The sequence below is a fragment of the Sciurus carolinensis genome, chromosome 4, assembly GCF_902686445.1.
Source record: "Sciurus carolinensis chromosome 4, mSciCar1.2, whole genome shotgun sequence".
In the NCBI taxonomy this organism is placed as follows: domain Eukaryota; kingdom Metazoa; phylum Chordata; class Mammalia; order Rodentia; family Sciuridae; genus Sciurus; species Sciurus carolinensis.
Genome location: NC_062216.1, coordinates 98,797,726 through 98,825,555, shown reverse-complemented (window position 1 = coordinate 98,825,555; position 27,830 = coordinate 98,797,726). Strand labels below are relative to the sequence as shown.

General features: G+C 34.3%; 1 protein-coding gene across 1 annotated transcript in view; it reads left to right on the top strand.

Moving 5' to 3' along the window:
• The window catches only part of Syt10 (synaptotagmin 10), a 51,424-nt gene extending 24,343 nt beyond the window's left edge, over positions 1-27,081 (top strand). The window contains exons 3-7 of the mRNA XM_047550792.1: positions 4,667-5,234; positions 18,516-18,636; positions 21,386-21,557; positions 24,221-24,350; positions 26,952-27,081. Coding sequence (XP_047406748.1) covers positions 4,667-5,234; positions 18,516-18,636; positions 21,386-21,557; positions 24,221-24,350; positions 26,952-27,023 — 1,063 coding nt within the window. The 3' untranslated portion in view covers positions 27,024-27,081. The remainder of the gene's footprint in view (positions 1-4,666; positions 5,235-18,515; positions 18,637-21,385; positions 21,558-24,220; positions 24,351-26,951) is intronic.
• Positions 27,082-27,830: the final 749 nt, after the last annotated feature.

Sequence of the window (27,830 nt, the reverse complement as noted above, 5' to 3'; positions counted from 1 at the left end):
GGAGTGGAGAACTGCTCCAGCCCCAGGCCCAGTGGTATAGGGCTATGGGGAAAACATTAGCCACCCCAAGACAGGGCTCTGGAGGACTGGTCATCACCATCTCTTCTTTTGAGGAGAAAAGTCAATTTGCTTCCAAGCAATAAGTTGAGAAGAACATTCAAGGAAGAGATCAAAAACATAGAGGTCAAGTAATTTTTAAAAATTCATTGTGACAGGGCTGGGGATATAGCTCAGTTGGTAGAGTGCATGCCTTGCATGCACAGGCCCTAGGTCCAATCCTCAGAACCAAAAAAAAAAAAAAAAAAATTATTTGGCTTTTTATACGACTTAGTCTGCCATCATATATGCAGTGCCCTGCATGGTATAAACTCAAATGTTTGTGTAATGAAGGAATTGCTCTTGTCTTTGTCTCAGAGCAAATGGAAGGAAACAGGAAACAAAGAATGAAAACATTTATCAGAAACTGGATTTAGTCTTACTATTTGAGTCTCCTTATCCACAAAAACTATGAAAGGACTATTTTGCAGATGAAGAAAATGAAGCTCAAGCAAGTGAAGTGACTCACAGTTACCCTCCCTGCACAGGACAGCCGAAGCCACAATTCAGCACTTTCCCCAGCCTTTGGATGGTACCCTGCCGGGTCTGAGGCATGAGAATGGGATTAGTAACAGTCAAATGGTTTGCACTTCCACTGGTTGGATATTTGCGTGAGCCACTAATCACTGTCATTCTAAAAAAGAAAAAAAAAAAACAAGAAGAAAAAAAGATCTGTGTTGTCATGGCAATAGTTTAACATTGTAATAATTAAAGCTTTTCTTAACTGACTAGCTAAACTGTGACTTAGAATATGCACTATTTACCCTATAATTAGGACACTGGTTTACAAGAACAAAAATGTTACTATGTTTTTGATTCCTGTTAGAAGAGGCTTTGAATTCTTTGAGAAGGGGATTTACAGCCTGAACAAATCATATTCTGGGCATAAAGGACATTTCTGATTTTTGAGGGAAGGATAGAAGATTTATGTTTTATTATATTGAAAAGCATGAGTGTGAATTAGGGAATAAATTCATAAGAAATGAGAATCAGAATATCTTTGCATAGGTAAAAGTGATTTTAACAGGAATATTTTATTACTCAATAAAATATCACAAATATCTTAGGAACACTGCACAAACTGGATTATAATAGATCCCTTTAGTACTTCACAACAATATATACAACCTGTATTCTTTCTTTTCTTATTCTTATTTTCATATATTCTCTTTGACCATTTTCCTAAATCCAGTGTAGGGTACTGATCCTCTAGCTATCTGGATAGATTGAAGATCAAAATACATGTCATGACTGCCTAGTGAATTAAAATGGAATAGATCTAAGGAAATGTCAATTCAAAATTTAAGTTGGTAAAAATTTTACATATATACTCAATTATAGAAACTAAAATATTGGATTTTAAGTTCAGTATAGTTTTAATTAGTAGAATTAGTAGCTAATTCTCTCACTTGAGGTAAAGTAATCCTAGTGTATTTCTCTGTATACAAATAATTTTTCAGTTTAGTCAAATTTTAACTCAATCATTTTAATATATGTTATAGTATAAATTGTAATGCATTTTCCTTTGCCCCATTTAAAAATGTCATTTTTAATAAAATGTACCACAACAGTAAACCTTGTGTTTTACATAATGTCTAATTATAATTTTACTTAAAAATTGAACATTTTTGTTCCCTTTCAATTCTTGGTAACTAGTCAAAGAAGTGAAAAACATCTCTAAAAATACATCTCAAGCTATTCAATCAAGTAAACTTTGAATCTTACTGGATTACATAAGTATTTTATATATAATGTTTAAGTGGAAAAAAGTTATGTAAAATCATATATAGATAATTTTTCAATATCTCGTGATTATTTAGAATGACAAATTTTTGAAATAATTTAATTAATCAGGATAACTAGGAATAAGATAGTAGAGTACGGTGGTCACAGGTGTGGCCCCTAGACCCAGGCTCCCTCAGTCAGATTTTAATTGACCACCTGCCTAGGTGTGCTACTTTTAATAAGTTATGCCTCTGTGCTGGGGGTCCTCACATGTAAATTAGGGAACACAATAGTACGTACTTCATAAGGTTACAGGAGGATCAAGTGAGTTGATAAGAATTTACATCTGTACCTGCCACATCATAAGTACTCACTGTTAGCCTTTATTAGAAAAACTAAAGAGGAAGGGCACATTTTAATTTTTAGCTGTGAAAATAGTATAATGCTTATTGATTTTTTCCTGTCTTTCATTATTCTCCTTTTATATTATACCTAATTATCACTGGATGTTATTTTCTCTCATTCTATTTCTTGTATTCTTTTGCACTGATCTGATGCTGGATGTAATATCATTTTTTTCTTTTCATCCGCATAATCACAACAGCACTTTGCAAGTCTCTCATTCCATGGTAAAGTCAAGCAGAATGTTGGAGATTTTTTGAAAATGCTCCAGTGTATTTTCACATGTTTGCCTGTGGCTCTGTTCTGCCATTGTACCAATCTTCGTCTTTAGCCCAATTTACAGAATATGAACTGAATGTAGTTCCTTTAAATTTTTTGAGAAATCTGTGACTAATACCAATAACAGTCAAAGAGTTGCTCATACTCTCACAGCTCGTTTTGGTTTATCTTTATCTATATAAAAAGAACTACAGAGAAAGGTTGAATAATTTGAAGTACAGCTCTAGAAATTTTTTATGGAGTTGTTTAACTGTTCAGAATTTCAGTCCAGTTACAGACAATAAGTCAAGTAGATATAAGAGAATGAAATCAGGCAACACCTAAGACTATAATTCTGACCTTAACAAAACCCATTTCATTATTATCATGGATATTTAAACCTATATCATTATCAAAGAACCACGGAATGATAGAATCACAGAAATTTAGGGTTATAGAACATTTACTAGTCTAGCACCTGAGACAGAAATCTTTTTCTTCATCATCTAATCTTTGCTTTAATTATTCCAGTGTGGAGAAGTTCATTACTTCATCATGATGGATGGCTCCAGATATTTTTAAACACTTCCTTTTATTAAGCTGAAGTTTGCCTACCTATAGCTTCCATAAATTCCTATTCTATCATGAAAGTTCTTTAGGCATTAGAAGATAGCATTAATTCTATCTTTGCCCTAAGCCCCTTTTTTCTTCTCTCCTTTTTAGGTTCAACATCCTTGCTTTTTGATGTTTATGAAGTTTTTAATTCCTCTTTAAGAAATCAATGTGCATGTATGAATCAATGACTTAAATATTAATTAAGTAATGCCCTAAGTATCAGTGTTATAAAAGGTGTGGACTTGATGCATTAGGCAAGAGAAGTGAGTAAAGGATTTTGAAGTGAGTTGCCTGAGAGTGTGCTGAAGGCTACTGGAGAAAGCCAGGATATGGTGATGAGGTTTTGGACTTAGCAGCAAGGGAAAGGGAATGGGATGGATAATTACATGACATGTTCCAAAGGAAACGCTAACAGATTTAGAAAACTGAATTCATGGATGAAGGGAAAGTGATTCAAATCATACTGCATGTTTCCAAGTATGAGTGACTCATAAAAATGTTAATGTGTTGTCAGTGATTATGAAAGAGAAAACTGGCTTCAGAGTAAAAGGGAAGAAATGATGAGTTTGCTTGAATTTTGGGTAGAATTAAACTTTTGTTTAGAAATCTTCATTGGATTCCTAAATTGGAAGACAGAAATATAGGACTTAAAATTTATGTAGTGGGAAATATCTGTGGAACCATCAGATTCAAGACAATAATTATAGCCCAAGAACTGATGATTAGTCTCATGGATGTACTGATGAGAGACAAGAAAAAAGACCTTGGACTAAGTCTAGAGGAGACAAATGGATTGGCATAGCTTATTCTACAAGTTATGGTGTAAGAGAAACAGATCTTAATGCAAATTGCATTTATAGGACATTAGTAAGCTTACATATTTAATAATCTGTAAATTTTGACCAGAAGAATAATAGGGATTAAGGAAATTCATTTGGAATTTTAGAAACTTGTTTTGGCTCCAGATTCTGAAATTTTACTTTTACTGTGTCCTTAGAGCTTCTGAAGCCCACTCCATGTTGAAAAAAAGAAAATTTTGGCTGTCACAACTTTATATTCTTTGTAAAAGTAAATATACAAGTATTTATTTTAAATAATAGGAATAACATACAAGAACACGTGAATTTGTTTTTATTTTAATACTGTAACAACTAAAACATGAAATTCATGAGACCCAAATATCCACATGGAAAGAAAACAGCTATATGAATACTCTATCATGTATACACCTAGATATACCCAGATGATTGACAGCATATTTTTGTGCAATATTGAATTTTGTTGGTAATCACATTTCTTTATGTGCTTATTATTGAAAGTACCAAATTCCAAGGCTCATAAAATGTATATCTGTGAATTTCAGGTATTTCTAGAATTTGAGGAGTCTTCTTGAATATTGCATGTATCACTTTTCAAAAGTATCTGTGCATGTATGTGTGTCCATGTGTGTGTGTCTATCTATACCAATATAGATATCTTTTCATTATCCTGGGTGTGGGGAGGCTTTATGTGCCACTTGACAACATGGTCATTCATTTGAGCTGCCTAAATGATTTTTGTGTGTGTACAGCCACAATTCCTTCAGGAGACACCTACCAAGGCAAATGCAGGTGTCCAGTGTTGATTACAGCATGGGCACTGAACCTGTTTTACAAAGAGGAGAAACAACCACCAGCATTGGGAGGATAAAACCAGAGCTGTACAAACAGAAGTCAGTTGACTCCGAGGGCAACAGAAAAGAAGATGTCAAAACCTGTGGGAAACTTAACTTTACCCTCCAGTATGATTATGAAAATGAACTTCTAGTTGTTAAAATTATCAAAGCCCTAGATCTTCCTGCTAAAGACTTCACAGGAACATCTGACCCTTATGTGAAGATGTATCTTCTTCCAGATAGGAAAAAGAAATTCCAGACCCGTGTACACAGAAAAACTTTAAATCCTCTGTTTGATGAAACTTTTCAATTTCCAGTAGCATATGATCAACTAAGCAACCGAAAACTCCACTTCAGTGTATATGATTTTGACAGATTTTCTAGACATGACATGATTGGAGAAGTGATTCTTGATAACTTGTTTGAAGTCTCTGATCTCTCCAGGGAAGCCACAGTCTGGAAAGATATTCATTGTGCTACCACAGTAAGTAGTAATTCCACCATTATATATTTTTTATTTGGCCTACAGTGATATAGGAGATGAATTATTACCTAGATTATTAGAATGAATTCTACAGCATTATAAAATTTAGATCATAAGAACCTGCAAAGGTAGGATTTGTTTATGTTGTCATCATCATCATCATCATCATCATCATCATCATTTGGGTATCTAACACAAAATAGATAAAATTAGTTATTGTGTAAAAAAGTAATTTAGCCTTTATAAATTACCAAAATTAGCAAGCCTTTTCTCTTATAAAATATTTATATGCAACTTACCACCAGCACCCAGTTTCCTCATGGTTAATATTGACTTTCATTATTTCTTGTAATTTTGTGTGACTCAGATCAAACCAAAAATGTACTATGATGCTATTTGGTTTGATCAAAAACAGTCCATTAGTGGCTGGGGCTTTGACTCAGTGGTAGAGACTTGCCTAGTCTAGAATTTGTGAGGCACTGGGTTCCACCTCAGCACCACATAAAAATAAATAAAATAAAATAAAAATCCTTCAACTACTAAAAAAAATTTTTTTTAAAAAGTCCATTACTTCTGAAGCCTTCACGGAATATATGCGATTACAGTACATGAAATGCAGAAAGATCAAGAAGTGGTCACATTAGAATATTTCTTTTTCATTATGAAATGCCTTTTCTTATTATAAAGTAATATCAGTTATGTTATTGAAAATTTTGATAGCAGCCAAAATACATAGCATAAAATTAAGATAATCAACAATACTACCAATTATATGTTTTGACATATTTCTTTCTAATTTTTTGCTGTGTATACATTAACATAATTAAATCACACTGTTTAAGTTTTTCAGCATAATTTTCTTTCATGTTGTATTTTTTTAATGCATGTGTAAATATATGATCAATTCTTTTATTGTCAGACATTTAAATCAGGCCTAAATTTTGTTATACTAAAAATTATAGTTTTTCATATCTGTTTTTTATTTAAGACTATTTGTCTAGGATAGAATTACAGAAGTAGAACTAGAGAACTGGCTTGTTAGATTGCTAAATAGTCTTTGGTTTTTTAGTTTTAAAATGGGATCCTTTAACTTCTTTCTAGGTAGTCTATGTATTTACCATCTTTTCAAAAAATTTTATCAAAATTAATAAACTTTAAATCTTGAAGTTTTGAATAGAAACAGGGATTACTTTAAAAAAAAAAGAAAGAATAATTTTTCCAATTAAAAATAATTTCTTTTGGGCTGGGGCTGTAGCTCAGTGGTAGAGTGCTTGCCTTGCATGTGTGAGGCACTGGGTTTGATCCTTGGCAAAAAATAAATAAATAAAATAAATAAAATAAAATATTGTGTCATTTTAGAACTAAAAATATATTTTAAAAAATATAGTTCCTTTTGTATTTTTCCCCTGATCAGTGTTTTGATAATTGCAGTCAGTATTTGGTTGGTCAGGCTATTATTATGAATTATGTAGATAAGGTGATTTAAATATTTATCTTGCCACTTTAATACTGTATTACATCAGCACATATTCAGCTGTTGGTTTTAATTTCATGGTCTCCATTGTAATATTGATTAGGAAATAACAAAGGAATTTTGAAACCGGATCATGTTTTAAAAGACACTTTGGAATTCTTTTGATTTCACATTAATATTTCACTTTATTGCTTGAATTCCTACAGGGAAAATATAGTGAGCATTGCTTTTCACAGTTTTTAAAAACATGACAGCTTCTAGAATTCTACTGATGCAAATTGTAATTAGTTGTTAGATTATTTTTTTGACTCTTCCATCTTATTATTTATTTGATTCTTTTAACAAATATTGACTGAGTGCCTACTCTGGCATACTCTAAGTATTAAAGATGCAGTAACACATTTCTGTATAATAACACATTTTTTTGAGGCATGTTCTATTCATAAAATCAGGTTCAGAGGTAGGTACTCTGCAAATGAAGTCTAAAATTATTGTAATTTTCTAGGAGATTGGTAGTAGAGTTTTAAAATGTTTTAAATCATCAGCTTCTATATCCCAAACTGGTCCTCAGAAACAGAGGTGTTTCTTTTGTGTAAAATATTAATTTAGGTGTAAAAAATTAAGTTTCATGTTAGGGATCATCTTACTACATATCACAAATACAGCAAGCCAATCACCTCTATACCAACATGGTAATATCCCCAACATAAGGAAATATCACAAGGAAGAGCAGTGTGTACCCAATGTCACTATTTCTGTGACCAGAAAGTGAACTCCATATTCAGTTATATGTACAAAAAACATATCTATGTAAAAACACACAATAATTAAATAATAAACTGACAAAAGTGGTAGAAACTGGAGGAAGGAATATATAAAAGGAATGACTTGCAATTTACTGCTTTATGTATTTTTCTATTATGAACCATATTGTTCAACTGTTTAATTAGCTCTTGAAAAATTCAATCACTGTAGAGACTAAAGTATTTTGAATACTTAAATGTAGTTTTTCCATCCATACTCAGGAAGTCATTGAAAGTATAAGCAGATGAGGAAAAGATTTCCCTTTTTTCAACAGAATCAACTTCATTTTGCATATTTATGGATTTATTTACTCATCTATTCAGTAAGCATTTTTTCACACCAACTTTAGACAACTAAAAATTCTCACAAGAAAGCAAGGTTTGTGTGCACACCACATCCACCTAGTTTATAGGTATAAAATGTTTGAATCTATTATTTTCTAACTTAGCATCTGTCAAGAATTGTTTGTAAGAGCAGGTCTTGGCATGACAAATATAAGGAATTATGCTTATTGCACCAACTATTCAGAGTACTAAATGTTCTTCTGAGCTTTGAAGTAATGTATTTCATTACACATTACTAAAGTTTCTTTAAGTGTTTTAAAATGTTTTAAATTCTTTTTCTTAGGTATCCAATATATTTTTAATTCTACCCCCAATAATACTGGATCTATCACAGGATCAGAATAATTCCCCCCTTCATATATTAAAATACATATGCAAGTATATACATATATATATATATATTTGCATAGGTATGGATTTTTTTTGCATTTCATCATTAAAAAAAAGTTTTTCCTATGGAATAATGTGTTAGCTAATAACATTTTAAAGTGTGGCAAACTTCCATCCCATTATAAGGAAAAGGTGTGACAGAAGTCAGGGTAGCCGGAATGGACATTTTTGGTTAGGGGCTGTCTCACTGCATCTCCTGAGGTGTAGCAGGCAGTACTGTGGCCACAGGTCTGCAGGTGGGGACAGCTGGCCCACCCAACATGTGCTCCTCTCTGAGAAGTCCTAGTTTTTTGATATGTTTTTTTTTCTAGTAAACCTAACCCTGGAGTGCCATGGATTACACATGTGCTCATGGAATAACAATTAATTGAGTATCAATTAACTCAAATGACAAAAGTTACAAGAACCTATCTTTAAGGCCTTTGAGTCATCTTGAAAGAATTGACAGGAAGCATCTCTGTTACAGTATAAAAATGTATTATATTTAAATAAACCTTAAAATAATAGACTCTATCATAGACTATCACAAGCCTATGAGGGTTCTCAAAGCATGACTCTTACTGGTCTAACACCTGCCCAATTCAGGCAGACTGTGAAAAAGAATTCTAAATCATGAATATTTAATAGTTTATAAATCACCATAGTTTGTTACATTATTTTTAATGTTAGATCACACTATGTACATTTATAGAACAAGGTTTCATTGTCTGCTGAGATTATTTTGACCATCCTTAAATTTCCTGGGAAAGGTTGCAATTGGCTATAAAATAGTCCATAGTGCTTCTGTTAGTTTTTTATTAACAGTTTAAATGGAGGTTTTCTGTAATATGATTATAGTGTTCTGTTTTACAAAACAAATAATCAAAGTTTATACAAATCTAAAATTTAAATTTGTGCCACCAGTGTTAAACTCAATTCATCATTAATGCCACACATTTTAGGCAAACAGAATTGTTGCATAAACTACCCTGCCTCTACCTGTAGTTATAGCAAGTTAGTCACAGGGATAATGGGAAGCTACCTGGCAATTATAATCTTGACAAGTAAAACAATATAGGAATTAAATCTGGAAATGATGTAAGTGCAATGAATTTAGGGACAAATAGTCATCTTGCATTTTAAGCAATCTCAAATATTATCACCAAAATATATTGGTAGCTGTTCTTAAGCAGCCTACATTGGCTACCCTTTCACAATGAATCAGAGTCAGAGAGAGTGAGTTCTAGGTAAGCTCATCTAGCTTCAGGTTTTACTCTGACATGTAAAACCATTGTTGGGTTTTGTTTAGAGAGGAGCTTTAGCCTCACTTAGAATCAGTAAAATCTCTGACTACTACTATGTGGAAAATAAACTTTGAGAAGTAGGTCTGGAATCATATAAATCAATTTGAAATAGATGCTAAAATAGTGAAACCAAGTTTATCCAGTCCAGATGTCTACTTACAGGAATATTTAGAGGGATTCCTTTAGTTAGGAATTTTGTCAAGGTATTTGAAAGTATTTTACAAAAAATGTTTTGTAAATTATTTAAATAATTTCACAAAGATGCTTGAAGGAAGCTGTTTATATTTTATTGCATGAGTTACTACACCCCTATCTATAAATGATGATTAAAATTTAAGAATAAGTCTCCAATTCCTTTCACCAAGAATCTTATGAAATCTCTCAACCAGTGTTATGAAGAAATAGTTCTTATTAAATATGTATCTTTTTATTTTACAAATACTCTTGTCCCAGTATCTGTGTTGGGTTATTTCCTCTTTGCTTCAGCATCCTTATTACACAGGTAGTGAGACTTGATTGGTTAAATCAAGGAAAAGTTGTTTCAAGTTTCCAGTTTTGTTTCTCTAACATGAGCACTTCATGGCTGCTGGTAGCTAACATATATGGCTGTGTTGGGTCAAAGCTAAACAATCTTGGCAGAGTTATTTCCCACTTGGATGGGAAACTGAAAATGAGTTTCCACTGAGCAGAAACATGGGTACTCTTAAATAGCATCCCTGGCAATAGTAGCTCTGAGTTGTGACCATTAATCATGCAATACCCAGTGGGCTTTGTGATTACCCCACCTTGAACGCTGCCAAGTTCTCTGCCCTGCTTTTGCCCTGACTTAGGCTAAGGACTTTACCTGGATTTGTGCCACAACCAAGCAAAAATGCTTACGATGATGCACTTATTTCCCCATAGTAACTGTTTTACTATGTTTCCCACTACGTATTGTTGACCATAAATAAGCATAAATAATATAATTATTTAAATTTTTAAAAATTTATGAAAGGAAAAAAAACTAAAGATTATGTGCTTAATAAAAAATGCATTCCCTCCTTCATGCAGAAGTCAAGGAGGTCCTGCTAAAGGACATCTGGTGAGCATTTTCTCAGCCTTCCATTGGCAATAGCAGGAAAGACTCAATAAGGGAAATATGTAAAAATCTAACTAGGTTTTGTGGAATAGGCCTCCTTTTCCCATCTTTCCCCCCATTCCAAGTGAATGTAATGAAACCTAGTTTAATTAGAATCCCTTGAAGAAAGAGGAAAGGCAGGGAGGAAATGCTATTTGAAAATTGTGATTGTTTGAAAGAAAAGGGGCGCAGTGGGCTAGAGACTGAGAAGGGTGATAATGTTAATTACACTTCCTAATTGACAGCTTCCTCCTCCTTCTCATTTGCCATCTAGTGTCACCAGACTATTTGAGCTGGCTAGTTAAGAGGAAATGGCCAGATGCACAAAGAAAAAAAAAAAAAAAAAAACAATTTGTAGACTTTAAGGATACAGTTGTTGATTCTGAAGTTTCAATTCACTGTAGAATTATAGCCAACAAAAGCGCAAACAACGCTCTCTAGAGAGATCCATAGAGAAATAAGATTCAATAAGACTAATATATTAGCATTCTCTAATAATTCTCCCCAAACCACACATGTGTCTTTAAATGGTTCAAAATTGCTATGTCTAGTAGTTTATTATATTCTCCAGACCATCATATGTGAACTTCGTCCCAGGGACTGTAGGGGCTTTACTCACAAAGAGAACAACACACAAAAGAGTATCTTTGCTCACTTGCTGTCTGGCTACTGAGTAGTGTTAACCCCTTCAAGTCATAGATTCCTCTGCTATAACTGTAGTCATGACCTGGCTTGATGCTTTTATGATTTATTCACTCATTTATTCAATCAATAAGCTCTTTATTAAGCATCACTCTTATGCTAGTCATTGACCCCAGAAAAATTACAAGTGAATAAAAAGAGACATTTTATTTCATCATCTATTATGTATAAGGTTACAAACTGGGCCTGTAACATACCTTATTGTTGCATATTATCTCTTTTAAATCTAACCATGACCCCTCCAGGTAATTTTTATTAGCAAGGAAAATGAAACTCATCCTGACTACAGAAAATATCAGAGGTGATATGGTTCAGTATTCCTGAGGAAGGGACACTTAGAATAAGGACACTGTTGCCATTCAGAGCATACTCTGACATTGCCAGAGCCAGTGCTTCCTGTTATTCTCTTCATTGTCAGCTACTCCAGTCTTTACCTAGCAGCCTCAGTGGATGCTGCTCTCCGCTTTTAGTTCCCTTTGCCTTTCCTAGTTCTGCAAGGTCAGATTATTTGTCCATAACCTCTGAGGCCTATATTCTCACTGGAAAAATCAGGTACCTTTCCTCATAATTCCTGTAATTAGACCCAAGAAAAAGCATTTTCAACACTGGATCAAAAAACATACAAACAAAAGCAAACATAATTTAAAATTATGTAGACCTGTGTTTTTATTCCAACTTGTCCCCTAATTAATTGTGTTATGTTCTGAGAGGTTAAGTAATTTGTTGAAAATTACCACAAGACCTGTGAGGAGAAAAAGTATAGGGTCATCAGTGTTCCATAGATGATTAGAAGAATGCCTGACACTTTGGATGATCTCTATAAACATGAACTTGCTAATGAGCAAATATGTTTATAGATTGAAAAGGCTTTAGATAACAGCTGGAATTCAGAATTTTGGGGTTGTGAGAGTGTAATAAGAAATTCATTAAAAAAAACAGGGAACCTAATTGTTAGGGGCTATATATGTCATACCAAAGAGGGGACTTTATATTTTAAGACCTGTGCATCCAGTACATACATATCAATGAATCCCACTGAGATTTTTAGCTGAGCCAAGGACAATATAAATGACATTGCACATCCATTAACCTGCTGGTCTTTCCTCATGAATCCTCAACTACACCAATCCTGACATTCACTGCCTTGAAAATTATATCTTCCTCATCTAGTACATTTTCTGGATATTGAAGTGACAGCTGGGTTTTGTGACTGCTTGTTCCTCACCTTGAAATGGAGCTCTTAGCACCAGTTGATCTTTTGTTGTGTTTTCTATGAGTCTCTGCAGCACTACAGCAAATACATCTGAAAGGGCCTGTCTAGACGATCTTGAACATGCCCGAACTAAATTTATTTAGTCCTCATTTTTCACCAGTGCTTATTACAGTTACAAAATATTAGAACTAGAATTGAAATAAATCTCATTGAACAACCTCATCTTATACCAAGGACATTGAAGTCAAGTGAGGTTAAACAGATAGCTCAAGGTTAAATTGCATGATTTTCTCAGGTGAATAAGATATGTGGGTAAAGGCGATATAAAACATTAAGAGTAGTTTGAATCCAGTAGAACCTCTATGAGTCTACATTTTGCTCTAGCATCATTTTATGAGCAGGTGGATGAAGGAATAGTAACTTGCTGAAGAAGCTCATCTGATCTAGTAACATATCTCACTGTTAGTGGTGTCAAGAAAACCATATATTTTCATACCCTGGAGGAAATGTAGAAGGCAGACTGCATTTAGGATGCTAAGTGAATGTGACAATTGTGTTCACCATAGTGACCAATTGTTTAAAGTTCTTTTTCAATGAGTCGTCATGATTCTTAATTCCCAACATATCCCTGAATTCAATCTTTCCTCAGTCAATACTTCCTATACCTCTTTCACTTCATTAGCCTTTCTCCTTTTTTCATCCTAATGTAGCCTGCTCAAGATAAATAAATGATTTTCATATATTATTTTCATTACCATTGTTGTTTTTGAATGTCTATTTATACCAGGCTCTTTACTTGCTTAATACCTACTTCTCAAGATAATGTTATTATCCTCATTTTACTTGCAATTAAACTTAAGTTCAGGGAGGTCAGGAACTAGTACATGGAAGATTAATGATTTAGCTCTATCATTTTCTTACCTAGGTACCTGTGCTCTTTCCACTCTGCCAAGCTCCCACTCCTTCATGGCACCTGTCACCCACAGAAGCCATGAAACACGTCACCAACTCCATAATTTTCAAGATACTGCTGATTCTTATTTCAGAGTATTTTTCACAGTACTCACATGCAACATTATTCCTCTTATTCTCTGTGAAATGTCATCTCTTTCATTCTTTAATCAGCAATGCAATGATTATCTCCCTCTAGGAAAGTTTCTCTTGGTTATTGCTCTCTAGTTATCAAGACTTTAATTGGTCTCCTCTCCATCTCTTCAGTTACTACAGCTTGACTTTACTATCAGTTCAGTTAGTCCTGAAATAGGGTGGGTAGTGCAGACGTTTGCATATCAATTTACCTTTCCAGTGAATATTAGTTTTATTTTGGAGAAAGAATACATGGGAAAAATGTATCTGTGACTGTAAGGTTGACTATAATTAATCATCAGAAAATGACCCTTATCTACTCAGCTCTATGTTGGTGGAGCTGGGATGAAGAAACCAACTGTGTGTGCAGCCCCAGCCCAGCCTCATCTTAGCCTTTCTTCAGAAACCCCTTACCTGGGCTGGGGATATAGCTCAGTTGGTAAAGTGCTTGCCTTGAAACCACAAGGCCCTGGGTTAAATCCCCAGCACTGCAAACATATTACTATTTTTAAAAAAAAGAAGAAGAAGAAGAAGAAGCCCCTCACCAAATATAGACTCAGAAGATTGTCATGATAAATGTTCAACCAAGTAAGTACCCATGAGGATGGGCTCTTTCTTACCAGAAAGAAATGTTATGGAACAGTACATCCATTTAAATAGTAATTTGCCCAAAGATGTGAGAGTTTATCAAAGGCTCCTCTGAGAAATTCATGATTATGTAATATTGGAGAAATTAAGATTGTCATATTTCATTGCAAAACCATTGCCACCATATTAATGTATATTAGTGTGTATTCCATGCATTGTAATCTTTCACCAAAGATAGTTTAGTAATAAATGATTTTCAAAGTAATACCAGCACAATTTTAAAAAATCACGTAATAGTATAATTGTGACACCCCACATTTTTGCAAAAAAATTTTGGCATAAAATCTGTCACAATTATGTAATGAAGTACAGGTATAAAGAAATAAAATTTTTAGAAACTCAAGCCTTTTAAGCTGAAATTTTACTTTAAACAGTTAAAAAATGTTGGATAAAAATAATCTAGGAAAATGGTGTGCTCTTCTTTCTACCTACTTAACATATAGGACATATCTTCTTAATTACTCAAGGTCATCATTTTAGTATTAATTTCTGTTCAAGTTCGTAATAAAATGTGAGTTTAAGTTTACTAAGGTTTTATTAGCATTAGTTCCTCAATACAAAATAATTCTAGATAGTTTTTATTTATATTGTGTTTTATAGCTATCATTTATTGTTTTATTAATTTCCTCATCTCTATATTTCATGTCTGAGTGTTGACCTTCTGTAGATTGCTATAGCAAGTAAACATTCTTTTTAGAATTTTGTCTAAAATAGCAGTAAATGGGTGTTATTACTCCTTACATAAAAAACTTTACTGTATAATTTTCTAATATTTATGATGTGTGTTCAGAAGACTTTTGCCTTATTTCTGGGTTCTTTATTGGGCAGAAAGGAGTTCAGATTATTGGGACTGAGTATAGTTTTATAAACCACAGTACTGGTGGCTAACAGATAAGAGGCAGCAAGTAAAGCTCCCTGCTCCCTGTAGCTGGACTGTCAATCCAGGGACAGCTCAGAGGTAGGCCCTGAGATGAGTGCACACTACAGTTTGGAACACAGCAGCCGAAGTCTCAAGTTCTGACTTATATCTGTTACGGAATCATTTTTTAAGGTCATGTAGCCCTTCACTTCATTAAGTTCATTCTCTCATAATTATCTCTTAGATGGCTTCCATTTTTTTAAAGTTTAAGAATATTGGTATTTACCTTAGAGTGTAATCTGCCCTTTTTAGTACATAGGCAATTGTTCATTCACATTCATGCTTCCTGAAAGAAAAATTTAGTTTAATGAAGAATTCAATTTTTGTGCAGTTATTATGCATGCATACCATGTATCAGTTTTTACCATCCAGTTCATTCCAGTTTTCTGAAAACTCTTATCTACATGGAGTTTGAATATATAAGTGAGTTCTTACTGCTTCATTAGGTATAAGGCCCTTTAAGATGCCCTTTAATTACAGCTTTCTGTTTATTTGTGTTAGTGCTTTGGCCAATTCCTCAGTCTCACTTCTTTATAGTATCTGTCAATAACAAATGGTCAATATTGTGTTCACTTGAATACATAGAAAGGATCTTTGAGAATTGGAACATGGTAAAAATTGTTCATTCTAGTCAATAAGCATGTACTACATCTAGAGGAATACAAAAATTATTTTCCCAGATTTTTTAACTTGCAAAAGTAACACTGTATCAGTCAGACATGTGAAAGTTATATGTCAATCCCTTTAAGATGACTCTCTTTGTGTACCTTTTTCCCTCTTTTTGTGTGGTACATTTCCCTTTGGATTCCAAGCTTTTCATGCCTGAGATCATGACTCCTTTTTTCTTGACTCTCCCCCATCACCTGCACCATATTTCTTGGTAGAACTTAGTATCATGCCCTCCATTCAAAGAGACATCTCTTAATTTGATCAGACAGCAGCAAAATATTCCTGTGCTTATTGATAGTAACTGAAAGGAGAAATGCGTAATGAGGGAAGAGGGTCACCTGTCAGGCAGGAAGCTTCAGCCCTTAGGCTGAACCTAAAGAAACATTTAGGAGAAGAAACAGAGAAACAAGGAGAGAATCATTAGATAAAATGGGATTCTGAAATAAATTAGCTCTTTCCAGCCTACTCTCTTCCTTCTTAAAAGAGACCTTCCAGGCAGAATAATGCTGTGTTCATCCTGATATCCACAGCAGCTGCCACTGTCCCTGGCAAATAATGCTCAATTATCTTTAGGTAGCATAAAGAATGAGTCTCCTTACTGGTAGGAGGCTGTGTTCCTCCTATTCTTCCCAAGGCTTCTTCTGTGGGACCTTATTCCCTATCTTTGGTCTGTGACAATCCAGAGGAGTCCCAGTTAGATATATGTACTTCTAGTTCAGAATACTTATTTTTACTAATTTTTTTGAAAGATAATAAGTGCTCCCACTTTTTTTTTTCACGCACCCAGTACCTGCTGAGCACCTGTTACATGCTAGTAATACAGCAGAACAAAACAATATCCCAGGGATCCCATATGCCAGACACTGTGTGAAATGCCTTGTGTGTTATTTACATTATCTCACTGAATGCTTACAAACCTTGTGAAGTGGGTACTAGCCTCAATTTGAAAGTGGCATTTCAGAGATTCAAAGGTTTAATAAATTTCCCAGGATCTCATAATTAAGAAAGAAAACTGGGATCAAACCCAAATTTAACTACAGTTGAAGTCATGCTCTTAATTACAAGACTATTTCTGGACCATGAATAAAGAAATGTAAAGTATGTAAGTCAGAACCTGAGCTGTAAATCTAAGTCTGATAAATGTTAAACCTACTTCAAGGTGTCTCACCAGCAATGATTTGATTGAATTCTGTATATAACTCTTCACAAGGCATCCACAATTGTTCACTATTCACATTCTTTTTCTTTTGTCCACCATCAATGCAGTAAGGACAGCATAACAATCTGCATCAGAGTACTGTAGACAATTTTGCTTTATTATTCAGAGTGATTAATTTCATTCCTGAAAAACATGGGTACTGAGAACCAGCTATGTCTTTGGGGAAGGTATAGAAAATAAGACAACTAGGAATCCTGCTGTCCTAGATGTTATGTATGGAAGTCAGGGAAGCAAACTATGACCTTTAAAGATGATTTCAGTCAATGATAACATTATGAAAACATGTGAAGGATCTGAGAGTGGAGTGGAATGGGATGGGAAGGAGTGATGCCTTAGAATGGATAAGAAGGGCTGTTAGAGCAGACTCATCTGATGAGAAGTCAGACACGATTACATGAGAGAAGCAAAGGACCAGTCAAAGGAACAAGAAAATGCAAAAGCCCAAAAGCAGTAACAAACTTCATTCAGTAAGAGTAACAGAAAAAATGTATCTGTACCAGAGCTGGTGGTGGTGGAGGGAGACAAGAGAGGAAGCTGTAGAGAAAGGTAGACTTCAGATGACATGGGTCTTTTGTGTCAGATCTTGTAGAGTATTGTCTGAACAGTCACATATAAAAGTGGCAATGGATGCTCTTAATAATTACACCCGGATACAGAGTGAAGCAGGAATTTCCCAGGCATACCAGGACTTACAGTTATTCCACTTATGTGCCAGGGTGAGGAGTCTGAATTTTATTCTGATACAGTAGTGAACTCTTAGATAGTCTTAAGCAGTACAGTGACATAATTTGATTTGCATTTCATACTATCACTTTGACTACTGTGTAAAGATGAACCTATGGAATGGAAGATCAATCTCAGAGGCTAGTAAACTAATCCTAGCAAGAGGTGATAGTGAGGTTTGAATGGTTGTAATACAGCTGAAAAGAAAGTCACTGATGTATGATATAGTTTGTAAATAATGTAGACAAGACCCACCTATGGGTTAGATATAGGCTTGAGGGAAAGAGAAGATTGACAGTGACTGATGGATTTTTGACTTCAGCCTCCAGACAAATTGTAATTGTAATGTTGGAAAGACCAACAAAGGGACCAGTCTGGGAAGCTGAGTGGGAGTGGGCAGAATCAGCAGTCTAGTTTTAACTGTGTTAAGATTGAGATTCTTGTTGTAAGTACAAATGGAAATATCTCTTTTTTTCTTTCAGTTCCATTCAAAACTATTTTCTTACAGTGTTACTCTGTAGCTCATTAAAAGTATTTAAAACAACATTCCAATATTGGATTAAAACCATTATGCCCCCATAGCCCTATATATATATATGGGCTAAGCAATTTTCACTCAACATTTTCCACTTCATTTTGTTGTCATTATTTGGTGTTTGAAGTTGTTAATGTTGCTGATTGCCTTCCTAGGAAAGTATAGACCTGGGTGAAATCATGTTTTCCCTTTGTTATTTGCCCACCGCTGGTCGTATGACATTGACAGTCATCAAGTGCAGAAATCTGAAGGCAATGGATATCACTGGCTCATCAGGTATGTTCACAGTTGACCAGCAGACCAAGGCACAGCCCAAATTAAATATGTCACATATCTAAAATTATATATGGCTATTGAATTATTTGTCTGTAATGGGGTACAAAAAAAGTAGAAAGTTACAAATTAAAATATCCTAAAAGCTTTTTTATATACAGTATCATTATGAATCTTTAAAAGTTATTTTCAAGTAGATTGACTTTGAACTTGAGTTCTTGTTTTCATTTCCTTCTCTACTGATTTTGTTCTATCTCAAAAATACATAATTTACAATTTACTCCCCCAGTTTCAACTAGAATACCATACACAGACATGTTTGATTGAACTTATTGCCCTCATCTGCTCTTCAGAGAACAACCACATTCTGTGACCATCATTTGCATTTGCCTTCTTGCCACTTTTCCAACCAAATTTTGGGCATCTGTAGGGACTGCAAGAAATAATAAAATAAGTTAATGCTGCCTGAAGTTCTTAAAGAAATTCTTGAGGGGAAAAAGTCTCTTGTGCTAACTTTGATAAACAGGCAAAGCCACATAATGCACTTTTATCCTTCACCTAAATCACTGCAGCTCTGGGGGATAATATCTAACATAATACGTGAACATTGGTGCAGATCTGTGGAAAAAAATGGTAAAGGATGAATGGGAATGTCAGTAAACATTCAATGAATTAAACAGAAATAAGAAATCACAGTGGCAATTTAATAAAGGATGACATTAGAGAGGATAACTTTGTGGTTCTCCAGAACAAAAACAAGCTAAATTCACATTACACAAAGTATAATGTAACTCCAAGTTCCGGTGTAGGAAAGGCTCCAGGGTACACAAGGCACAAAAATAAATATGGAATTATGTTCACTTCTGTGCAAGGATGGAGAAGTTAGAACATAAATTCATGTTGCCAATATTTGCATAAAAATAATGGATTGGTACACAAACAATAAAGTATGAAAAAGGACAGGGACAGATGGGATTGTGACAGTGCGGCATCCCTCAATAACATCTTGATTTTTGAACATGAATTACCTATTCATTTTCTTTTTAATTTGCAAAACATTGTGTGTAGATAAAGGTGGAAAAGCAAGTATATTCCACATTTATTTGGGTGAAAAACTCTTGGTCAGTAAATAGTGAAGAACTTAAGATAAACAGTGTACTCTGCAAATTATTATTTATTCTACTCTTTTTACCATGTATCAAAAGAGATCAAATTTTGAGATGAGCAAACAACATTAAAGTTATAATTAAGTGCAAGATTACTTTTTATTTATATGAAGCTTTTCATCAGAGAGCCTGTACTTGGAGAGCACCACCTCATTAATCCTCACAACAGGCTGTGAATCAACTAAGGAGCCAGTAAATTATCCTTGTCAGAAGGGGAGAAATGCAGGCAAAGGCACAGTGGGGGTAGCAAAGGATAAACTATGCCTCACTCCCATTGTTAATAGGCCTGGAGGCTCATACACAGAGTGTATCACAGAAGTGAACTTCTTCCTGGGAACATACTTCCTGTTTTTTGAAAAAATTAAAAATAAGTGGGAAACAGATTAACACTGCCCTGTTACCTTGTCATTTATGTACACTATTGCCAACAAAAGAATAACTTTTTGTTCCTGAGAGAAATGTTTTTACAATATTCTGATACATTTCTCTAGAGTTTAAAAAGCACATCCTGCTCAGTAAATTCATATTGCTATCATTTTGTCTTATTCTAAGGAAATAAAATTTATTACTCTAGAAATAGAGAAAAAGAAATGATGGCATTACCACTGGAAGGTAAGCCAGAAAGCAAGAGAGAGCAGCTATGATTGCTTTACCTGCCCAGCATCCTCACCCCAACACCAACACTGCTCCCTAAGCCATGAGGCTTCTAGAACATGCTGTAAAATGTATAACTTTCTATAATCATATAACAGGGTTTTTTTTTAAAATCTAAAATGGTAAGGGTAAGAGAATAGGGATAAAGTTAGCTGTGGAAAAACTAGCTTACAAGTATTTGATCCCTTAGGCCCATAACAATATAGTCAACTAAAATTTCTTCTTTCAAATAGATGCCATATAAACAATGTCATATTGGAGCCTTGCTGTGACCACCGTAAAAACTGACTTTTCATTATATACCATGGTATATCTACTAAATCATCTGTAGTGATCATTTCTTCAATCCAAGTTCATCAAGCACCAATACTATGATTAAAACCACCCTTCTAATTTTACTACCTTAACTAGTCATTGATCAAAATTCCAATATAGTTTTTCCTTTCTAGTTTCTACTAATCATAATTTCATATAATTACCCAGATACAATGTTGCTAAGTCTTTCACAGGTTTTAGTTTTTTTTTTTTTTTTATTCTAAATCATTCTGAGGTAAAGAAAGCTAAATTCTATTATTCTTATTTGTTTGGTTTACATTCCCTATAAATCACTTCTAATAATATGTGCCCTCAAAGAGCAGTGGTCAAAAGACACATTATAGTTCTGAACTAGTTCTTGATAAACTTCTGGGTTTTCTCTCGTGTATTAAAAATAGTGAGGTCAAATAAATTCACTTTAGTTTATTCATTATAAATTGCTTACAGTTAAAATAAAAAATCTTAGAGAATCTATTGCTCCCAAATAAGTCATTTGATCTTAAAACTAGTAAAAGGCTTGACATACCACTTTTCTTATTTAAGAAAAAGGAATTACAGTTTTATTCTTGCTTGATATGAATAGTTTCATTTTAATAAAACTACCTTCCTATGCCTAGATCCGTATGTCAAAGTATCATTGATGTGTGAGGGTCGAAGACTGAAAAAGAGAAAAACAACTACAAAGAAAAACACTCTAAACCCTGTGTACAATGAGGCCATTATTTTTGACATCCCTCCAGAGAACGTGGACCAGGTCAGCCTCTCCATTGCAGTCATGGATTATGATAGGTACGTGAACCTTCCACTCAATAAAGAGCAGCCACGACTAGTGCAATGCTGGCCGAATTCAGTTTTACAGGTTATTTTCTGCTATGACGATTTTAATTTACATTGAAGAAGGGAAAAATTATTCATTTGGAATTCCTTGTTTCCTACATGATCGTTTAGGGGGCTTTTCTTCCCTAAAGAAGTCAGCCTTAAAGTTCACCGGAGGCTAGAAAGTGAATGGGACCACTTTATAGAGAACACTATTGTAAAGTCATTCTACAGTATAACAAAGATTCCAATCAATAGCTTGTGTTACCAATAGGGCTAGAATGTATCATCATGCTCACCAAGGCTAGATCTTAACTAGCAATGTGAAAGGGCCCATTACATCATCCCTGTGGGATTCAGTTTGCTCATTTGTGAAACTTCAGCATGAACTATGAACCATGGAAAGTGACTACTGGCCATTGGGAGACAAGTTTGGTGTGTTCACCTCTATTTAAAACATCACTTCATTGACAGCTCCCCCAGCTTGCACATGTCATGTCCTTCACAAAATAAACTGCAGACTCATCAGGATCTGAAGGATCTTCTGCTGCGACTCCAGCCTTCATCCTTCCACTCTTCCCTTAGTCTGAAATGTCCCTCATTCTGTGTACCTTGTTCCAACCATGCTTTATAGCCCAGCTCATGTCAGTGCCCAGGAAGTCTTTCTCAGTTGACAAACCTTGCTCTGAACTCTTGTTCCACGAAGGGCCCATTTCTCTCTCTTTGGGTTATTTTGCTTTTAATAAGATTTTTGGAAAAGAATGCTGTACAATTTAACCTACAAAATTTTCAGCACATAAATACATTGATTTATAAGCCTTGATACATTTATTGTGCATTAAAGATGATACAGTGATATAGAACATACACGAAGACACAAAAAGAATGTTCATTTTAGAGTATCCTGAGAATGGTGGTAAAGAGGACACCACAAATACCTTAAATATAAGTAGGTAAATTAATGTGTCATCCTCTGGCTCAGAGCTACCAAAAACAGTATTGAAAAATTGTATGATTGTACCATCTATTTAAATCTGTATCAAAGGAAAAAACTGTAATAACTTAGAAATTGGAATTAATTCAAATTTCAAATTTTCATCAGCAGCCAGCCCCATTTTGCTTTATCAGTTACCCCCACTGACTTCTCACAGCAATGAGTACAGGTAGGTACAACTGAATATTCATCAACTGCAACTTTAAGGAAATGATCCTTATAGGATATAAATGGGAAAATACAAAATTATTTCTGAGATATGCTTGTTTGGGAAATTTCATATTGAGAGATATCAATGTGAAGGAAATCACACTAAATATACAGATCTCCATTAGTGACAGGAAGAGAGTAATGCAATATTTTAAAACCATCTCAAAAGTCTCTTCAGAGATGTCTGTGAAAATAACCCTATGGAAGACCTCTTAAATTACTTTATTTTCTCAAGAAGAAACTCACCACATGTGCTCTTGAATCAAATGCCTGGAACTCGGCTCCTGCCTCTGCTTCCTACAAAGTGTGTAAGCTCATGCCAAGTCCCAAACTTCTGGGCCTTTAGTTTATTTATCTGTAAAATAAGATAATAATGTTATTTGTAGTTATGGGGTGGGGTTAAGTAGGTCAGAACATTTAAATTACTTAGAACACTGTCTGGTACATAATAAGCTTTCAAAATCATGTTAAATATTATTTTTTATTTGTTCCTGTGAAAGCAAGGCATGAATAGAAAATAGGAATGTTGTCTAGTATACTGTTATGCAAAAACAAATCAAATGCAATGGAACTGAACATAAAACCCTGCTCTGTTTAACTGTAGTACAAGCAATAATATACACTGATATATCATTCAGTCAATTAAATAAGGTCTTTTATGCAAGAAAGTGAATATTGTGAACCTGGTGTAAAATCTAAATGTCATTATAAGACAGTAAGCCTTGTAAAAAGAACAGGATTTGATTTACATCACTTAAACTTAATAGGACTACTTCTAAAAAAGCAATGTTTCACACAGGTAAGGACCTAGTGGCATTTCCAGTCACACTATTGTTATTACTGTGAAATGTGCTCAAATTGCAGAACTCGAAAATAATTTGTGTGTGCTTCTTATCAAAATTCATTTCCTTTAATACCGATACCATTTAATTTATTTAGTTATTTTTTGTTTCCTTAAGATTTTTCATTTGATTAGAAGTGATATAGAGTAGTCCCTGTTATCTCTGAGGAATATTTTCCAGTATATTCCACAGATTGCTGAAACCAAGGGTAGTACTGAACCTGATACATATTATATATACTATATTTTTCCTACACATACACACCAATGATAGTTTAATTTATAAATTAGGCAAAGTGTAAGAGATTGATAGCAACTAGTAGTAAAAAATAGAGCAATTATAACAAGGTACTATTTTAAAAGTTATTTAAAACTTATTATTTCTGGAATTTTCCATCCAGTGTTTTCAGGTCATGGTTGTCCATGGATAAGTAAAATAATGGAAAGTGAAACCGCAGACAAGGGGGATGACTGTAATCTGCAAAATGACAGTATCTAGTTATTGTTATGTTTACAACTCATTTAAGATGTGTGAGATTCCATTTGTCTTTGAAAGTTGTAAATGAAAATATAATATTCCACAAATCATAGGGTGGGACACAACGAGGTCATAGGAGTGTGTAGAACAGGACTGGACGCTGAGGGTCTTGGGCGAGACCACTGGAATGAAATGCTGGCCTATCACCGAAAACCAATAACACATTGGCATCCCTTGTTAGAGGTAAGTTTGCAATCACCTGACCTCTACTCTCCTTGTTATCTCTTCAGTTTAAATATTATTTATCTGCTAACCTTTATGTGACATTTTAACGTATTCACCTTTTAAAAAAGATTCCTCTTACTTTTTTTTTCACAGTCTCTAACATTTAGTATTCAAAATTTTGTGTGCCTTGTGGGATTATAGAAACCACTAGACTTTCTGGGCTTGATAGTCAATAAGCCCATAAGCACTGCAAGTCTGCCATTTTCTTACAGCCTTAAAACTCACATCAGTGAGCAGTGGAGCAATCTAGTATGTCTATTACTAAGTGGAAACTGTATTTTGGTGAAAAGAGCTACCTTTCCCAAAGTCCCCTTCCATTTAAGAATCCTTAAATAGAGGTACTGTCATGTGTGTAAGGAACATCTCCCCCAGCTCTAGTCAGGAAGAGCTCACAGACTTTAAAAATACTGAGGCACAAGCGTACCTGAGTTTCATGACTGGCTTTGATGTTTGACTACTTATTGTGGAACTTGGGACAAGTGACTTGAACCTCGAGTTTTTTCTATGATGCTGTAATGGTAGTCAACTCAGTGAAACTAAATAAATACTGAGTATGAAGTGCTTAGTACAGAGTATAGTACAATGCTAGCTCTTATGAGAACTATTAATAGTTATATTAACCAGTTTTCTATCAGTATTTCTAGCCATGAAACAGTTGTCAGTCTCCTTGATAAAATGAGTGTTGCTAGGTGGACTGGCTTTCTTTTTTGCCCAGAGAAAATTACTGAGCCTCCTGAAGAGTTATAAAGTAAATAATTTATAGGACCAGATTGAGTGGTAATGCAAGTTCAAGAAAGGATATGTAATATATGAAGGATTTCTGTATTTCGATTAAAATAATAGTCATAATAGCCACTAGTATATTAATGATACATGTGTCATCTCCCCATGGGTAAGATTCTGCTTCTTCTTTTCACCCTAGGTACTGAGTTAAAGAAAGGAGAGGCTGTGCAATGTTATTGATTAAATATATCAGTGGGACCAGGTTCTAATCTCAGTTGAATCACAAAAATGTGACCTGGGCTGTGTTACTTGAAACACTGTAGGGCAAATTGGATAAACACTGCATGCTCAGACAATGGAGGAGAACTGTCCTTACAGATATGTTTATATATATGAATGTTTCGAGTCTTTACCTGACTTCATAACTTAATGTAAATAATAAAAGACAAAGGCACAGAGAGAAAGAGAGGTAGATACCCAGACATATGCAGTTTTCCAACTGGAGTGTTTCAGATATGTTCCCTGAATAGCTTGTCTTAGGTTATATTTCTTTCAGTTGTAGGTACTATCTAAAATCTGTCCTGATTATTGAAGAATTACTGTCCATTCCCTGCTTCTAATCTTGTTTTTTTTGTTTGTTTGTTTTTTTTTTTTTAAGTTTGAACAGTGAACATCAGTTCTAAGAATCTAGAAAAGAGAGCAAGGCTCTGTTGTGCAGGGATTCACACTGACAGAGATGTGGGTTCTGGTCTTTGTTCTTCCAGCCCTCTAACCTTGGGTCACTAACCCCTCCAGGCTTCACAGGGATGATGCAAGGAAAAAATGAGATGATATGATTATGAATTTTAATTAATATGAGGAAGGTGCTATTTAACCTGAGGCATATCAATTATTGATGACTCTTTAGTGTACATGTATCTGATGAACAGGAGCTATGGAATAGGTATGTGTTTGTGTTTGAGAACACATGAACACTTTTCGGGATATTCAAGAACATAATATAGGCATAAGAAAAAAGAACCCATGTATTTGGGATAATCAAGTAATCAGAACAAGATTATGTACATGTACTTTCTCCAACAAATAGCTCCTTTATTCCAACCCTTACTCCAACACTCCTGGGTCAAACAGAATATGCAGACTAGAGACCATAAAGAACCGGCTGGATTTGGCATTGTGGGAAAATTTAGTGTGTAATTATATGGGTTCTTGCCAGAGAAGGGATAAATTCAAGAGATGAACAGTTATTCAAGAGCTGTGTAAGTTGGTGGGACAGAGACTACAGCATCATTTAGAAACTATAGTTAATTCTACTTTGATAGTCAAAAGGTTCATTGTAATAAAACTTTTTAAGTACACATAAATATTTAAAAATCATGAGAAGTTATTCCTCCTCACTAGGTGCTCCCACCTACCTAGTGCAGTGCTTCTCCTCTCTAACTGCCCCCATAAAAATCACCTCCTGCCTTAGAGCTAGTGTAACACAGGCTTTTTTGTGTCTGGAACCTCTTATTGGTCTTACACAGCAATTACTGTCACTATAGTAAATCGTTATTTTATAAAAAGAACTAAAAGCTTGTCATAAAACATGAAATTATTCTGCAGTCACAAATAGTTGCTGTACAATGCTGCTTTGGGTCCCATGCTCTGTGTACATCCCTATGAAATGTTTGTGTCCCCTCATTCTACCTGAAAAGGTTAAGTTCTGAAGGACAGAACTATAGCTTCTCTTCAGAGACTCATATATCATGGATGAACATTTCCTATTACAAGGGAGCATCAATTACCCATTGTATTTTTTTCTGCATGAGGTCAAATAAAATTATTGTCTTTCAGCTACCTGGCCGGGCAACCAGTTTTGATAGTCAAGGATCCTGTTCTTCTCCCAAACCACCTTCCACACCGTAATGCCTCCAAAATAAGACCTTTATGATAAGGACCTAGGATCATATGCTTATTGGATCAGAAAAAAAGTGGAAGGTTTGATTTCCTCATTTAAGATATATCCATGTTAATGAACAAACTTGATGTGTAATTTTTTCATTTACTTCTTTTCTGTTTTTTAACTTTGGACATCTTAACACATTTTACTTGAAAACCAATAGTCCTTAGTTACATAAGGCATTTTATCCTTTATGTCATATGCCTATTAGCACAGAAAGTGTTTTAATATGTTGTAATTCTTTGCATAGGCAAAGAAATAAATTTTTAAAAACGAATCCACATGTATCTAAAATTAAATATGGTTCATTTTGCTGTTGTATAAAGTAGCATATGTCTCATAAGTATGGTTTTGATTTTGTTACAACTGTGTTCATTTCTAGTTGTGCATATGATTCCAGATAACTTTTAAATGGACATTTTAAACTTAATGTACACAGCATTAAGTTCTTGCACATTCAAATTAGTATTACTTATTAGATAATAGTTTTTTCTGTCATTCTCAGCAAATTACTTGCTGAAGTTTGGCTCTGCCAAACTCAAAACTTTGTAGCTCAAGCTTGTTCTTTAAAACATATAGATAAAGCTGTAAATTTAAAGAATCATTTTGAATATAAATTCAAGAAATGATATTTAGTAGCTGGAAAATGGAAGTTGTGCCATTTTGGCTACCATTTTATACTGTCTTACTGTCACATTAGTTCAAACATCTGTTGCACTGTTGAACTGATACTTTTAAAATTCTAATAATCTTAATCTCAACTGTAGCACTGG